The 14778-nt window shown below is 57.2% G+C and overlaps 1 protein-coding gene across 4 annotated transcripts; it reads left to right on the forward strand.

Moving 5' to 3' along the window:
* Nucleotides 1-25: 25 nt before the first annotated feature.
* Nucleotides 26-13397, forward strand: GTF2H4 (general transcription factor IIH subunit 4). 4 transcript variants are annotated; one of them, XM_030543804.1, is made up of 14 exons: nucleotides 26-120; nucleotides 4280-4413; nucleotides 5028-5132; nucleotides 5721-5852; nucleotides 6753-6849; nucleotides 8050-8138; nucleotides 8411-8522; nucleotides 8740-8808; nucleotides 9565-9648; nucleotides 9930-10062; nucleotides 10583-10713; nucleotides 11207-11254; nucleotides 11661-11739; nucleotides 12274-13397. In XM_030543804.1, the coding sequence occupies exons 2-14, from the start codon at nucleotides 4283-4285 to the stop codon at nucleotides 12444-12446; spliced, it is 1383 nt and encodes a 460-aa protein (XP_030399664.1). In that variant the 5' UTR covers nucleotides 26-120; nucleotides 4280-4282; the 3' UTR covers nucleotides 12447-13397. The 4 variants fall into 4 exon arrangements, with proteins under 4 accessions (XP_030399664.1, XP_030399666.1, XP_030399665.1 ...); XM_030543806.1 differs by having other exon boundaries at nucleotides 8414-8522; XM_030543805.1 differs by lacking the exon at nucleotides 26-120 and adding an exon at nucleotides 1044-1438.
* The last annotated feature ends 1381 nt before the right edge of the window (nucleotides 13398-14778 follow it).

The raw sequence follows: 14778 nt of genomic DNA on the forward strand, positions 1-14778 counted from the left end.
TGATGGGAAGTGGGAGGGCTGAGCCGGGGGGGCGGGGGGCTGCGCATGGAGCCGTGGGCGGGGGACTGGAGGGAGCTCGCGGCCCTTTATCCCCGGGGCGGCTGCTCAGGCTGAGCCAAGGTGGGTTCCCCTGGGCTGGGGGGTGGAGGGGAACCCTGGGGGGGCCCTTGTGGGGAGGGGGAGGTTGGGGGCGAAGAGGGGAGTCCAATGGGGAGGAGGACGTAAAGAGGGGAGGGGGGCAGAAAGGGGAGCCCTGGGGGGGTGGGAGGGGAGGGGGGAAGCAGAGAGGGGAGCCCTGGGGGGAGGGGAGAGGGGGAAGCAGAGAGGGGAGCCCTGGGGGGAGAGGTTGGGGGCAGAGAGGGGGAGATTGCGGAGGGGGTGCAGAGAGGGGAGCCCTGGGGGGAGGGGGAGGCAGAGGGGGGGAGGTTGTAGAGGGGGTGCAGAGAGGGGAGCCCTGGGGGGAGGGGAGGGGGGAAGCAGAGAGGGGAGCCCTGGGGGGAGGCAGAGGGGGGGAGGTTGTAGAGGGGGTGCAGAGAGGGGAGCCCTGGGGGGAGGGAGAGGTTGGGAACGAAGAGGGGAGTCTAGTGGGGAGGGGGAGGTTGCAGGGGGAGGAGAAAGGGGCACCGGGGAGGGGAGGGGGAAGCAGAGAGAGGAGCCCTGGGGGGGGAGCTTGGGGGCAGAGAGGGGAGCCCTGGGGGGGAAAGGAAGGGCAGACCCTAGGGATATAGGTGGGAGCAGAGAGGATGCCCCTCTAGTACCAGGGTGGGGCAGTGGGGCGATTGCTAGGGAAGTGAGAGGGCAGAATGGGGAAGCCCTGAGGTAGATGGGGGCATTGCTAGGTAATAGGGGGTTACCTGAGGGGCTGGGGATGGATTAGCAGCAGCCTTGTTCCCATCTGTGGTGTTGGGTGGAGGGGGTTGGATAGCTTGGAAATTGTGGGGGATGGGGTGAATTGGGGGGTTGGTAAAGTATTTGTGGGGGCACAGAGGGGGCCACTTGGCTGTAGAAGGAGGGAATTAGGGGACCGGGGAGGGCGGTGGGATCCCTTATGCAGATCTCAAGGCCTTGTACAAAGGAGGCTTGGCTGGATGACCTCTTGAGGTCCCCTCCGGCCCTAGATTTCTATGACTTTATGAAGATTTTCCTGGTTGGGGGAAACTGAGGCACAAAGCAGTGACTTGCCCAAGGTCCCGTAGCAAGCCAGTGACAGAGCCAGGACTAGAACTTAGTTCTCTGGAGTGTCTGTCCACCAGGCCTCACTGCCTCACCTCCAGTGCCGTTCACAGCAAATGCAGCCCCCCTGAGGCTTTTCTTGCTGCCACAGCCTGCTGGGCAGTGACTGGCAGGTGCAAAGTGTTGGGCCCTCCCCCAGGGCCGTCAGCAGGGGTTGGGCCCTGCCCCTTTCTGGAGCCACAAACGCCAGAAGAGCAGGCAACCAGTGAGTTCCCCACCTGCCCAGGCGTGGTGAGGCTCAGATTTTGGGCTTCAGCTCTGGGGTGGTGGGTAGCAGGCTCTGGTCATGAGGCTTTGGGCTCTGGCCCTGGACTCTGGCTGTGTGGCAGCAGGTGCCTTTCCAGCCCGCCATCCATCTCCCCAGGTCACCGCTGTCTCCCTGCCCACTTCCCCATCTATGGCTTAGTTTCTCCCCTGGCTTGCGTGGACTGGGTAAGTCTGCTGTGAGAACCGATATTTGTATGTTTGTTAATAATCGCTTTTCACAGCCTCCGGGCTAGCTAGCAAGTCTGCTGCTCTGAAGAGTGGTATTAACAAACATACAGACATCACCTTTCACAGGCACAGACTTACTAGCTAGCAAGTCTTTTTTTCTTTCTATTTTTTTTTAAAGCAACCGAAAAAAGCAAAAGAAACAACAGCACAGAAAGACAAGAATGTGCAAAGCACGTTGTTTGTGTTTCTAATCTGTGTAGGTCCAGTAGAGAATAGAGACAACTGTACGTTATTTTTATTACTGTGTCTGTAGGAAAAAAAAACACCCATGTCAATAAATTACCATGATTTGGATGTGTATCTCTGCATATTTATTTATTTATTTCCTAAAGTTACTTAAGTATTTTAGGAAAAATTATCAGAGTGGCCACCAGCAAGAGATGGTGGTCACATTCTGAGGCCACCAAAAAATTTGTTGTGAGAACGCCGGCCTAGCCCCACCTAATCTCTTATTCTCCGTGGAGAGCTCAGCTCTCGCCTCCGGTCGGCCCTTGATCCCAGACTCCATCACTTTGGTATGTTTTCGGACAGGCCCCTTTGCGCTTTCTCCCCCGCTGCCCCTTGTGCTAGGGAGGAGCGCCACATTCATGTCTGCAGAGCTTCCCTGCCATCCTCCTTCATAGCTCTCCTCTGCCGTGACCCCTGCTTCCGCAGATCCACCATGTCAGTGCTACACTCCCAGTTTTTACCCAGGCCCTTGGAGGAAGCCTGTCAGTGGGCCAGACCCCCGAGTGGACCCACTCTTCCTCTGAGACTGAAACTCTGCGCTTCGGCCCTCCTGCTTCATCCTGTGAGCGCTGCCCAGTTAGACTCCTAATAGAGACTTGTACCCTCTGTAGGGACCAGTGCACTCCAGCCCATGTTTGCAGGAACGCCCGGCAGCCTTTGTGAACCAGAGCAGGGTTTAGTGATTGCGCCAGTCCTAATCTAAGGACTTCCCGTCAGTGAAGGTTAAGACATAATCCATCTGGCCAGGCTGCTGTGAGCTCCAATCCAGTCCTTCTCCCAGTCCCAGGTGAGAGCAGCCCGGCCTCTCCTGAAAGCTGGCTTCTCATCCCCCTCCCTGTCGTGGCTTCCATCATCATGTTGAGTTTTCCACTGATATGGGTCAGCCTTTAACAACCCCTTCAGTCCGCCCCAGACAGCCAGACGACACATGTTCCTTGCGTGTCCAGTTCTGCCCCAAGAGCAGATGTAACCCTTTTGCCCCCGTTCAGCAGCAGTGCAAAGGTTAGAGGGAAACTAAGGCATGGACGTTGGCTCAATCAAGACCATGGAATATGCCCACCTTGTCACACCTATAATCATTTATCCGCTGGTGTGCTACAGGTGCTGAGCGACGCTGTCTCATTGTTCCCATGTGCTCCCTGCCCTTCTGTTTCTTGTCTTATGCTTAGATTGTCGGCTTTTCTTCTATGTTTGTGCAGCGCCTGGCACTGCAGTGCCTGTCTGGTCTATGGCTGGGCTCCTAGGTGCTATCGGACTACAGATAATAATAATAAATCAGTGCCCCTAACCGGAGATTGTCGGCTCTTTGGAGCCGCAGCTGCCTTGTGTGTGTGTACAGCACCTAACGCAATTGGGCTCCGCCTGTCTGGGTGCTACCATAATGCATATAATACCTCTGCTTCTAGAAATAAGGCCTAGGAGCTTATCAGCTGAAGCTCCAACATCAAGTGCCAGTGCTAAATATCCACTCGTGCCTGGTGCTGATTAGCCTATATTCACAAATCACAAGGGAGTGGAGCCAAGCTAATGTCACACCCCAGTTAGGGGGCAGATCCCGGACCACAGAGGTGCTGGGGGAGTCAGAAACCCCTCTGCGGTTCTGCCACTAGAGGAAGACAGAGTACGTGGCAGGTAAAGGTGGGTTACCTGGCACAGATACCCTTTGTCATCATCAAGGATCCTAATTTTCCATAATAAAAACACCAACATTCTCCGATTTAAAAAAAACAAAACACCATATACAAATCTGCATTTTTCCATGATTACAATGGAACGCTGAACTTTAGTTTCCCGAGCCACAGTATATCGAGGTATCTGCTGAACACAGCGTTTTATTGATATATTTACAGTTGTAAAACCCTGGAATGATCCACTCACGGTGCATTGTTTCTTTCCCGTTGTTGATGGCCTGGCTGGTTCACCCTCATTTTTGTTCTCTTTCCGTTTATGGTCAGTGCTTTTTGTGTGTTCTGTAATTGTCTGCCTGCCAACGCCATCTGCAGCCTTGCAATTTCCATCACCGTGAAATTTGTCCTTGCCGAGCTCAGTGGTACAGTCTTTAGGGGGGATTTTTAAATTTCGGTATCTTTCCGTAACTTTAATTCCTCATGTCGAGAGGCTGAAATGGTAGTTGAGCTGCATTAAAACCCAAACCTCATATGCCCTTTGGTAACCTCTCTATGCTAGAAAGAGTTTCTTGGAGTCTGTTTAGCTGTGTCCATTCAAAAATCAACCACCAGAGACGGTGGTTGTGCATTTTCTCCCGTGGCAAATAAGTTTCTAGGATCCCTGCTCATGCCTGATCTGCCCTGCTGCCTTCCAGGTGATGGACTCCGTGATGAAGCTGCAGAAGGTGCAGCTGAAATGCAAGAACCTGCACGAATTCCTGCGGGGGCTGAGCCCAGGAATCCTGGATCGGCTCTACAACCACCCCGCCACCTGCCTGGCTGTGTTCCGGTGCGTGGGCTCCCCTCTCCCCCCAGCCCCCCGGTGGGACAGCTGGGTCCGAGGAGGCAAAGGAGAAGACTAGGAGGATTGTTCCAGCACTGTTCTGAATCTAGCCTGGTATCCTGTCACCCTGCACCAAACCCATGGGTCCATCTAGCCTGATATCCGGCCGGCTCCCCTACCACTCCAGACCAGACCCCTGGGCCCATCTAGCCCGGTATCCCGCCTGCTCTCCTACCACTCCAGACCAGACCCCTGGGCCCATCTAGCCCGATATCCCGCCTGCTCCCCTACCACTCCAGACCAGACCCGTGGGCCCATCTAGCCCAGTATCCTGCCTGCTCCCCTACCACTCCAGACCAGACCCCTGGGCCCATCTAGCCCAGTATCCCGCCTGCTCCCCTACCACTCCAGACCAGACCCCTGGGCCCATCTAGCCCAGTATCCCGCCTGCTCTCCTACCACTCCAGACCAGACCCCTGGGCCCATCTAGCCCGGTATCCCGCCTCCCTGCCATGCCAGATGAGGTCAGACCCATGGGCGTGTCTAGCCCAGGTGCACCCTAGTTGAGCTGCCCTGTCGAGCGCCCCTGGGGGCCTGTCCTTGTGTTTTGTATTTCGCAGTGAGCTGCCGGGATTGGCCAAGAACTATGTGATGCGGATGCTCTTCCTGGAGCAGCCCCTCCCTCAGGCTGCCGTGGCATTATGGGTAAAGAAGGAATACGTCAAGTGAGTGGGGGCTGGAGGGCCATTGAGGTGACCTGGGTGGGGTAGATGGAACTTTGTTTGAATAATGATCTGGGGTCACCACCCCCCAGTCTCCCTGGCCAGGGGCTGGATCAGGGCTGGTGCCCCCTAGAGGGGAAAGGCCCATTCCCCACCTCCTTGAGCTAGCCGGTCCCCCTGCCCTGGATTGGAGTCGACACCCCCTAGAGGGGAAAGGCCTTGTGTCCTACTCCCTGCCCCCCAGGCCAGCTAGTCCCCTACGCTGGGGCTAGTACGGAGCCAGCGCCCCCTAGAGGGGAAAGGCCCCATGTCCCAGGCCCCACTCTCTGAGCCAGCCAGTCCGCTGGAGCAGGATCAGAACTGGCGCCCCCTAGAGGAAAACGGCCCCATCTCCCATGAGTCAGCCAGTCCCCTAGCCGAGTGACCAGCACCAGAGGAGGTCATAAACTTCCCATAATGCACCTCATTGTGCACAGTCACCCCATGGTGCCAGATCCCTTCCTGACCCCCCGGCTGGGGTCCCAGCCCCTGCCCTGCAGCCTGGAGGTGACTGCAGGCTCTCGGCTCACTCACTCTTTGGTCTTGCCACAGGGAGCAGGAGGAGAGCTCTGACGTCCTGCTGGGGCTGCGGCTCTGGCACACCCAGCTACTCCCGGGGGGCCTGCAGGGGCTGGTCCTGAACCCCATCTTCAAGGAGAACCTGCGCATCGCTTTGCTGGGCGGGTGAGAAGCTGGGGATAGGGAGCAGCAGCATGGATGCCTACGTGCCGTGTGCAGGGGGGCTGGGAGTTCCTAAGGGAGTTAGGTGCCTGCTTTCCATTGACTGACTGTGCTGGATACCTGATTCCCCCTGAAAACTCCAGCCGTGAGCAGCTCAGTGCCCCCACAGGGCAGTCACTAGCCTTACTGCCCAAATGGGGAAACTGAGGTATGGAGAGGGGACAGGATTCGCTTATGACCATACAAATCTTTGTCACGACTGGGAATAGAACCCAGGAGTTCTGGCTCCCAGCCCCCCAGCTCTAACCCACTGTACCCTACTTCCCTCCCAGAACCAAAGATGGGACACAGGAGTCCTGGCTCCCAGCCTCTCCCGTCGCTCTAACCCACTAGACTCCACTCGCCTCCCATAACTGGGGATAGAACCCAGGTGTCCTGCATCCTGGTGCCCCCCACCGCCCTCCCAGAGCTGGGGATAGAACCCAGGAGTCCTGATGGATCACTGAGATCAGAATACTTATTTGGGTCTGGTCTCTGTGCCAATTATAGTCATTTAGTAGTGTAGTCCAGTAGGTAGAGTGGGAGGAAGAGGTGGGGAACCAGGACTCCTGGGTTCTATGCATACCTTGGGTTGGGGATAGTGGGGTCTAGTTGGTTAGGGCTGGGAGTCAAGACTCCTGGGTTCTATCCACTGCCTTGCTATGTAACCTGCGGTTCACATTGTGGCCACCCAGTGGCGCTGCTGCTCAGCAAAGTCAGGAGAAGACCTGTGTTCATGCCATGCTGGGTAACTCCAGTGGCGCAGCGCGCGTTTAAAGAGCCGGTCCCTGTTTGATCACAGCTCCATCCGTTGGCCTGTTCTGACCCTGGCGAATCCATTTTGTCTCTCGCCCCTGGTTCTAGGGGCAAGGCCTGGTCCGATGACACCAGCCAGCTGGGACCAGACAAACACGCGCGGGATGTCCCGTCACTGGATAAATATGCTGAGGAGAGGTGGGAGGTGAGTGCTGGTAAACCCCCTGCGCTGACTCCAAGAGAACTTAGGAGTCCAGGCTTCCAGCCACCACCCTTTTCTTAGCACTAGACCCCACTCGCCTTCTGTAGCTGGGGATAGAACCCAGGAGTCTTGACTCCCAGCGCCCCCTGCTCTAACCCACTAGACTCCATCCCCCTCCCAGAGCTGGGGATAGAACCCAGGAGTCCTGGCTCCCAGCCCCCCCCGGTCTAACCACTTGACTCAACTGGGTGGGCACTTCTGTACTAAGATAACCCTGTAAACAGTTCCCCAACACCTTCATTACAAAGTATCCTGAAGCACTTTGTGTGCTTCACATCCTTTCAACCATGCACTGAGATGCAGCCATCTCTGGGGTGAGGCCGCTGGAGAACAGCTGCACAGCAGCACTGCATAGGGATCGCTCACCCGGTGCTGAAATGCAGCCACTTCTGGGGTGGGGCGGTTGGGGAACAGCCACACGGCAACGTGGGAGTGCGGAGTTCCAGGAGGGATTTTTGCCATTGACTATTTCAGGGGTCGGCAAACTTTTGGGGCTGAGGGCCACATCTGCGTGGGGAAATTGCATGCAGGGTTGGGGTGCGGGAGGGAGTGCTGGTGCAGCGTGCAGGAAGGGGCTCAGGGCAAGGGGTTGGGGCGGAGGAGGGGTGCATGGTGTATGAGGGAACTCAGGGCAGAGGGCTGGAGTGCAGGAGGGGTGTGGGGTGTGGCAGGGGACTCAGGGCAGGGGTTTGGGGTGCAGGAGGAGTTTGGGTTCTGGCCTGGCGCTGCTTAGCTGGAGCAGCTCCGGGGTGGCAGCGGCGCGCACCGGGGTCAGGGCAGGCTCCCTAGTGCCACTTTGGGAAGCGGCCTGGAGGAGGAGGGGCAGAGAGCTCCCTGCGCTGCTCTTGCCTATGGGTACCTCCCCCAAAGCTCCCACGGTTCCCCATTCCCAGCCAATGGGGGCTTCAGGGGAGGGAGGTGGTGCAGCCGCTTCTGGGAGCGGCTTGGGGCCAGCGACGCCGTGAGGTGGCAATCCTGTGGGCCGGATCCAGCCCACGGGCCATAGTTTGTCCACCCCTGGCCTAGTGGAACAGGATTGAGAGGCCCCCTGGTGGCGGAAAAGGGCAGCACCTGAAATGGGGTATGTGTCTGGAGCGTTCCTGGTTGCTGACCCATCCTTGTGTCCATCTCCTGCTCACCCAGGTGATCCTGCATTTCATGGTGGGCTCCCCCAGCGCCGCGGTCAGCCAGGACCTCGCCCAGCTCCTCATCCAAGCCGGGCTGATGAAGAGGTGAGTGGGGACACGGGGCCTTTCCCCTCTAGGGGGCGCCGGCTCCGATCCTGCCCCAGGGCCGGGCACTGGCTGGCTTGGTGGGGAGAATGGGACACGGGCCTTTCCCCTGAAACCAGCCCCCCCTCCGGCCACCTACGGAGGGAGGCCGAGGACTGGACAGACCAGGGACCCCCCAGCTCCCCTCTGCCCCCTAGTGGCTGCTGTAGTGACCCAACCTGCAGTTGCGGGGGTGCTGAGTCGTAATCCCTGTCTTCCCCGCCCGCCCCCAGCAGCGAACCCGGAGAGCCCCCCTGCATCACCTCCGCCGGCTTCCAGTTTCTGCTGCTGGACACGTCTTCCCAGCTCTGGTACTTCATGCTGCAGTACCTGCAGTCCGCTGAGGTGAGATCTCCCGCCCGCCCCACTGCCTGCCCCCTTTGTCTCTCCCCCCAGGCCCTAGAGCCCCCAACTGCCTCCCCCTCTGTCTGCTGCCGGAGTAATCCCCTTCTTTCCCCACTATCCCCCCTCTCCCCACTGCCCCTCCCCACTTCCCAGCAGCTCTGCCTCTTGCATCCCTGCCCCCACCGGCTGTTTTAACCCCTCGTTGTCTCCCCTGCAGACCCGGGGCATGGACCTAGTGGAGATCCTGTCCTTCCTCTTCCAGCTCAGCTTTTCCACCCTTGGCAAGGTAGGCTGGGAACCTCCGGCTCTAACTATTGGACTGCACTTCCCTCCCAGAGCTGGGGATAGAGCCCAGGAGTCCTGGCTCCCAGGCCCCCCTGCTCTAACCTACTACACCACACTCCTCTCCCAGAACCGGGGATAGAACTCAGGAGTGCTGGCTCCCAGGCCCACCTCTTGAGCAAACTGATTTAACTGGCGTTTGGATCAGCTGAACAAGGCAAGAAGGAAAACACAGTAGGTTCTATCATGAACTTCTCCATGGGAGACCTGCTGGCTGTTTGTTCTCTTTTACAATCATAGCGTCGGAGAGCCTCACAGGGAAAGGGTATCGCGCCCATTGCGCAGCTGGGGAAACGGAGGCAGGGAGCAATGAAGCAGCTTGCTTCAGGTCACTCAGGGAGTCAGGGAATTGAGACCAGATCACCTGAGCTCCAGCGCAGTGCCTGAACCACTAGACCCTCCTTCCTTTTGCTCTTGCAACACATGGTAGAAAACCTCTACAGGGACATTGCTGCTGCAGAGAGGAGGGGAGGGGAGTTAAGGGAAGCTGCGTGAAATTGACCCTACTGGTCAATTTCAGGCTGCGGGTGGAGAATCTGGATGGATGTTGGGCTGGGAGCCCCCGGTTGGGAACATAACATGTAGGATCAGACAGGGCAGAGCTATGGGGAGCGATTCTGAGGGGATTGATAATATGGGAGTCTCACTGGGGCTTCCTTATGTCTGGAAACAAAGCGACTTTGCTTTCGTCACCTCCCAGGATTACTCGGTGGAGGGAATGAGCGACTCGCTGCTCAATTTTCTTCAACACCTTCGGGAATTTGGTCTGGTCTTCCAGAGGAAGGTATGTGGAGAAGGACTGAGGGGCACCGGCAGAGCTGTGGGGGGAGCCCAGGGCTGGGATAGCAGGGGCAGCGGGTTGGGATTGAGGGGCACCAGCGGAGCTGGAGTGGGGGGAGCCAGGTTGGGCTATGTGGGGGGCTTTGGGTCATGATTGGGGGGCACCGGCAGAGCTGTGGGGAGTTGGGGTGATCTGGGGGCTGCGGGTCGGGGTTGAGGGGCACCAGCAGAGCTGTGCATGAAAGGAGGGTCTCTGAAGACACCCCGTGTTTCCCCCCCTTGCAGAGGAAGTCACGGCGCTATTACCCCACCCGCTTGGCCATTAATTTGTCTTCAGGAATCTCTGGCACAACCACGGACACCCACAACCAGGGCTTCGTCGTGGTAGAGACCAATTACAGGGTCTACGCTTACACAGGTCAGAGGTCAAGGGTCAGAGGTCGCCCATGTGACTAGTCTCCAATCCCCAATCCCCTCATCACTGCAGCGCCAGCACATGGAGCGTGTGGGGGTAAATGAGAGCAGCTGCTGCTGCCTAACAGGCCAAAATCATGGGAGCCGGGGGGAGGGGTGAAAGTCAGGACTCCTGGGTTCTATCTCCAGCTCTGGGAGGGGAGTAGGGCTAATGAGTCAGAGCAGACGGGCTGGGAGTCAGGACTCTTGGGTTCTGTTCCCAGATCTCTGTGACCTTGAGGGGCACGTGCCCTTTCCCGTGCCTCAGTTTCCCCCTCTGACACAGGGTCAGTGATCCTGACCCCAGTGTGTACATGCAGGGAGATCTATGGGTGGGATCTCCCATAGGCTGCGAAGGGTGATGACTCCCTGGGGGGCACTGATTCCATGAGATGGTGCTGGCCATGCCTCGGGGGGAGGGGGCTTCCCTAGATAAGGCCACTACCTGATTGTCTGCTATCCACTGCCGCCCCGCCCTGCCCCAGACTCGGAGCTGCAGATCGCGCTTATCGCACTCTTCTCCGAGATGCAGTATCGCTTCCCCAACCTGGTGGTGGCCCACGTGACCCGCGAGAGCGTCCAGCAGGCCATCGCCAACGGCATCACGGCCGAGCAGGTGAGAGCCGGGGGCAGGGGCCATGGGTTCACAGAGACCCCATGAGGGCTCCCACCTGGGACGGGATCACCCCAATCCTGAGCAACGGGGCTCCCAGCCTGCCCCTTGGGGGGAGAAACAGATCAAACATTTCCTGCTTTGGATAGCCCAGTTCCCTTCTCTGCACGCCCACCGGGAGCCAGGACTCCTGGGTTCAGTTTCCAGCTCTGGGAGGGAAGTTGGGTCTAATGGGCTCCCAGTGCCCTCTGCCCTAACCAGGACTCCTGGAATTTGTCCCCAGCTCTGGGAAGGGAGTGGTGTTTAGTGGTTAGAGCAGGGTGAGGGGGGTCTATGAGGCATCATATGGACCCACGCTTACCCCTCCGACGGGACAGTCTGGTTATGGGGAAGGATCATCCAAGTTGGGTTTGTACCCCCAGCCCTGGGGGCAGGGACAGGCTGTGGGTGGTTGCTAGGGGGTGCCGGCCAGTAATAATGTCCCCTCCGCCTTCAGATCATCCACTTCCTACGGACCAGAGCGCACCCCGTGATGCTGAGACAGGTGAGGAGCCGGGGGGCTGGGTGCCAGGATTCTTGGGTTCTATCCCCAGCTCGGGGAAGGGAGTGGGGTCTAGTGGGTTAGAGTAAGGTGGGGGTGGGGGCTGGAAGTCAGGACTCCTGGGTCCCCACTGATATTTCCCTAACTTCTAGGGGCTGGAGTGACTTAGCCAGGGCAGAGATGAAAGGGGCTGGGCTAGAAGAAAAGCTGATTATTGATGGAGCAGGGTAGGTGGAGGAGAGGGGTTAGAGACGGGGGACGGTCCAGAGACCCAGTGGGCAGAGGGGAGAGGGCAGATACCATAGAGATCAGGGCCCTATGGTTGCCTAGATGTTCTCCATCCTTGGGAGCTGGGAGTGGGACGTGGGGCTGGAGCTGCTGAGTGACTCCTCGCCTGCTCCCCCCGCAGACCCCAGTTCTGCCCGCGACCATCACAGATCAGATCCGGCTCTGGGAACTGGAACGCGACCGGCTGCGCTTCTCCGAGGGTGAGTGTCTTGGGGGGAGGGCTGGATGCTGGGGGGGGGGGGGGGCAGCAGCAGCAGGGAGGAGATGGTGCCCTGATGGAGTCTGATGGGTTTTTTTCCTCCCTCTCTGCTCCATTCTCCTCTCATCTCCCTCCTCCGTTCCACTTTATCTGTCCTGTATCCACCTCTCTGCCCCATTTCCCCCTTTCATCTCCCTCCTCCGTCCTTCCCTCCCTCTTCTTTCCCCTCCTATTTATCCATCTGTCTGTCCTTCATCCCCTTCTCTGCCACCTCCTTCTGCCTCCATCAATCTCTTCCTCCTCCACCCTCTCTCCCCCATCCATCCATCCTTCATTCCCCTTTTCTGCCCCATTCCCTCTCATCTCCCCCTCTCCATGTCTCCCACTATTCCTTCCATCTATTCATCCTTCCTCCTCCTATCTCTCCATCTCCCATTTTTCCCTCCATCCATCCTTCCTCCTCTCTACCCCATTCCCTCTTCTTTCATCCCTCCATGTCTCTCACTTTTCCATTCCTCCCTTTCCCCCCGTACAGGGGTGCTATACAACCAGTTCCTGTCCCAGGTGGACTTTGAGCTGCTGCGGAACCACGCGCGGGACCTGGGCGTGCTGGTCTTCGAGAACCCGGCCAAGCGCCTCATGGTGGTGACACCTGCTGGCCACTCTGACGTCAAGCGCTTCTGGAAGAGGCAGAAGCAGAGCTCCTGAGGGGCCCCCGCGCCCGGCCCGGAGGAGTGGGCTGCCGCCATCCGACATCCGGATGCAGGTGGAGGGGAGATGTGTTCAGTGGTGACATCAGGAAGCTCAGTGGATCTCCAGCAGGGAAGGGGTTAAATTGCAGCACCTCTCCCTCATCCCTGCACACCCCTTCCCCCAAACTGGATCTCTCCTTTGGCAGATCTCTTTCAGCAGCAAAGGGGTTCCATGATGACACACTCCCCCCCTTCCCTCCTGTCACAGGGGCTAACTGGTCCCATCCCTCTGCATCAGTTTTTGAGGGGCTACTTCACTGATCACCCCAGAACCATGGGCTGGGAGTGGAGTTGGATGCAACCTTCCCAGATGTGACTTAGGGTTGGGATTGTGTTAGAAGCAGGTGGGGGGTGGGGGTAGGTGTGAGTGGGTCTGCACCCTGCGTCTATGGAGTGATCCACAGCTGGGTTACGCTCCTTATGCACCCCTCCCCCCCACACTCGATGCTTTCCAGCAGCCAGAGGAGATTCCTCTCGGGCCTTTCTCCCCTGTGGGCGCCAGCTCCTATCCTGCCCTAGGCCAGGGGCCTGAGAGACAAAGCAACTGACCCTGCTTTTGCTGATGGGTGTAAATGAGTAACCGCACTGGCCTTAGTGAGGCTGATTCCCCTCTCATCTGGTGTAAATCAGGAGTAACTAAATTGAAGTCACACCTGATTTGCACCAGTGGCAACTTCATGCACGGAATTGGAGTGACTGGATTCACACTGGCTGACCGGATCAGAATCCTGCCCTGACTCTGCCATCGATGGGCTGCTCTGGATTGACACCGCGCTCAGCATCCAGCCCTGGCCCCATGGGGTCTCTCCGGATTTACACGAGGGGAACAGGAGAATCCAGCCCAACGCCTGTAAATAGTTTTTTGTAACTGTTGAGAGGACTGAATAAAGCTCCAATTTGAAAGATTTCTGAAATTTGATGCCATTCACCAGCAATTGTGCAGATGCTCAAAATACAATTTTTGTGGCTCTCTGAATTCTAGCTCCGTGGGTGGGTGAGTGGGTGTGTGTTTAAAAAAAAAAAAATCTCCCAAGTGCTAATATCTCACGGCACTGAAATGTGTGCTCACCTAGAGTAGATTGCAAAGCTCTTCCTCGTAGGAGCTTTCCTACAGTCTCTGAACACTCGCATAGTGAAGTGTTGACATTTTACGATAGCTGTGGCATCCGAGTTCGCCCCCGTTGAGATGCATGGGGCTGTTCACACTCCACAGGGCTCTTGTCTGAGGCTCTTTGCAAACTCAGGCAGGCATTGATGAAACAGTTAGCGTTGGAGCGCCCTTTTCAGGTCTTCCTTTGCGATGTTAACTGCTCTAGGGCCATCCTTTTGTCTTTTTTAAATGAGAACTCAGCCAGTCCAGTTCAAGCCCTGCTTATATGAACGATGATACAGGAACTGTACCAAACTAAATGAGAAAAGCAAAGTGCAGAGCCGCAGGATTTATAAATTGAAGAATCTCTCTGTTTCTTCCTCTCATCTTAATCCTGTGTTTTTATAACACACACGTCATCATAATGTTTAGCCCCTGATTACAGAGCTCCTATCACCGAACAAACCTTCCACGCAATCACCAATGACCCTCGGTGTCTTTCCAAGTCGATTTTGATCTTTCAACAACTGGGTTTCAGCCTTTCCTTCAACTCTTAGAAAACTTGCTTTCCAGGGGCCACAGGGACTGATCCATGTGCCAAAGGAGTGATGGATTCTCCTTTCCCCAGCTCCCAAAGCAAAGACTTGTGATATGGCCATTACCGGTGGGCAATCAGGAAAAGGCATTTCAAAAAGTATGCAGGATTTTTGCGGGGGCGGGGGACGGTTTCCTGTCTGTATGATCCCTGGGCAGTGGTGTTCACAGTTGTGACCAGAGAGGGCATTGTGGGACAGCTGCTTGAGAACTGACATAGGTCACAGTGTCTACACTCACACTGCATCAATCTGGGAAGGTCACGGAGCACATGGGAAGGTTACAAAGTAGGTGTGGGTGGCAGACAGGTTGGGAAGGTCAGAGAGCGGGTGCGGATGGCAGGGCGGGTGCTGGGAGGGCAGCAGATCAGCTGAGAAGGTCCCAGAACTTGGTCTGTCCAAGTCCCTCCTGCAGCATGACAATGATGCGGCTGGTCTGGGAGTGGACCCACTGCTCTCTGCTGGCTGTGTGCTGTACTGCATGTCCACCCATCAGAACTGACCCGTCCGATCTGGGCTGCAGTAAGAACAGAGACGCGGCTGGAGCTCAGAGCAGACTCTATTCAAGCCATGTTACCGAGTGATAGCTGGGCAGTGGGTGGCAT

This window comes from Gopherus evgoodei, unplaced genomic scaffold (assembly GCF_007399415.2).
Source record: "Gopherus evgoodei ecotype Sinaloan lineage unplaced genomic scaffold, rGopEvg1_v1.p scaffold_32_arrow_ctg1, whole genome shotgun sequence".
NCBI classification, from domain to species: domain Eukaryota; kingdom Metazoa; phylum Chordata; order Testudines; family Testudinidae; genus Gopherus; species Gopherus evgoodei.

Bases quoted from the DNA above. Each gene is read 5' to 3' on its own strand.
- GTF2H4 (XM_030543804.1), top strand. From the start codon at position 4,283: ATGGACTCCGTGATGAAGCTGCAGAAGGTGCAGCTGAAATGCAAGAAC. The intron at 8,523-8,739 runs GTGAGATCTCCC...TCTCCCCTGCAG, and splicing joins AGTACCTGCAGTCCGCTGAG to ACCCGGGGCATGGACCTAGT. The intron at 11,255-11,660 runs GTGAGGAGCCGG...CTCCCCCCGCAG, and splicing joins ACCCCGTGATGCTGAGACAG to ACCCCAGTTCTGCCCGCGAC.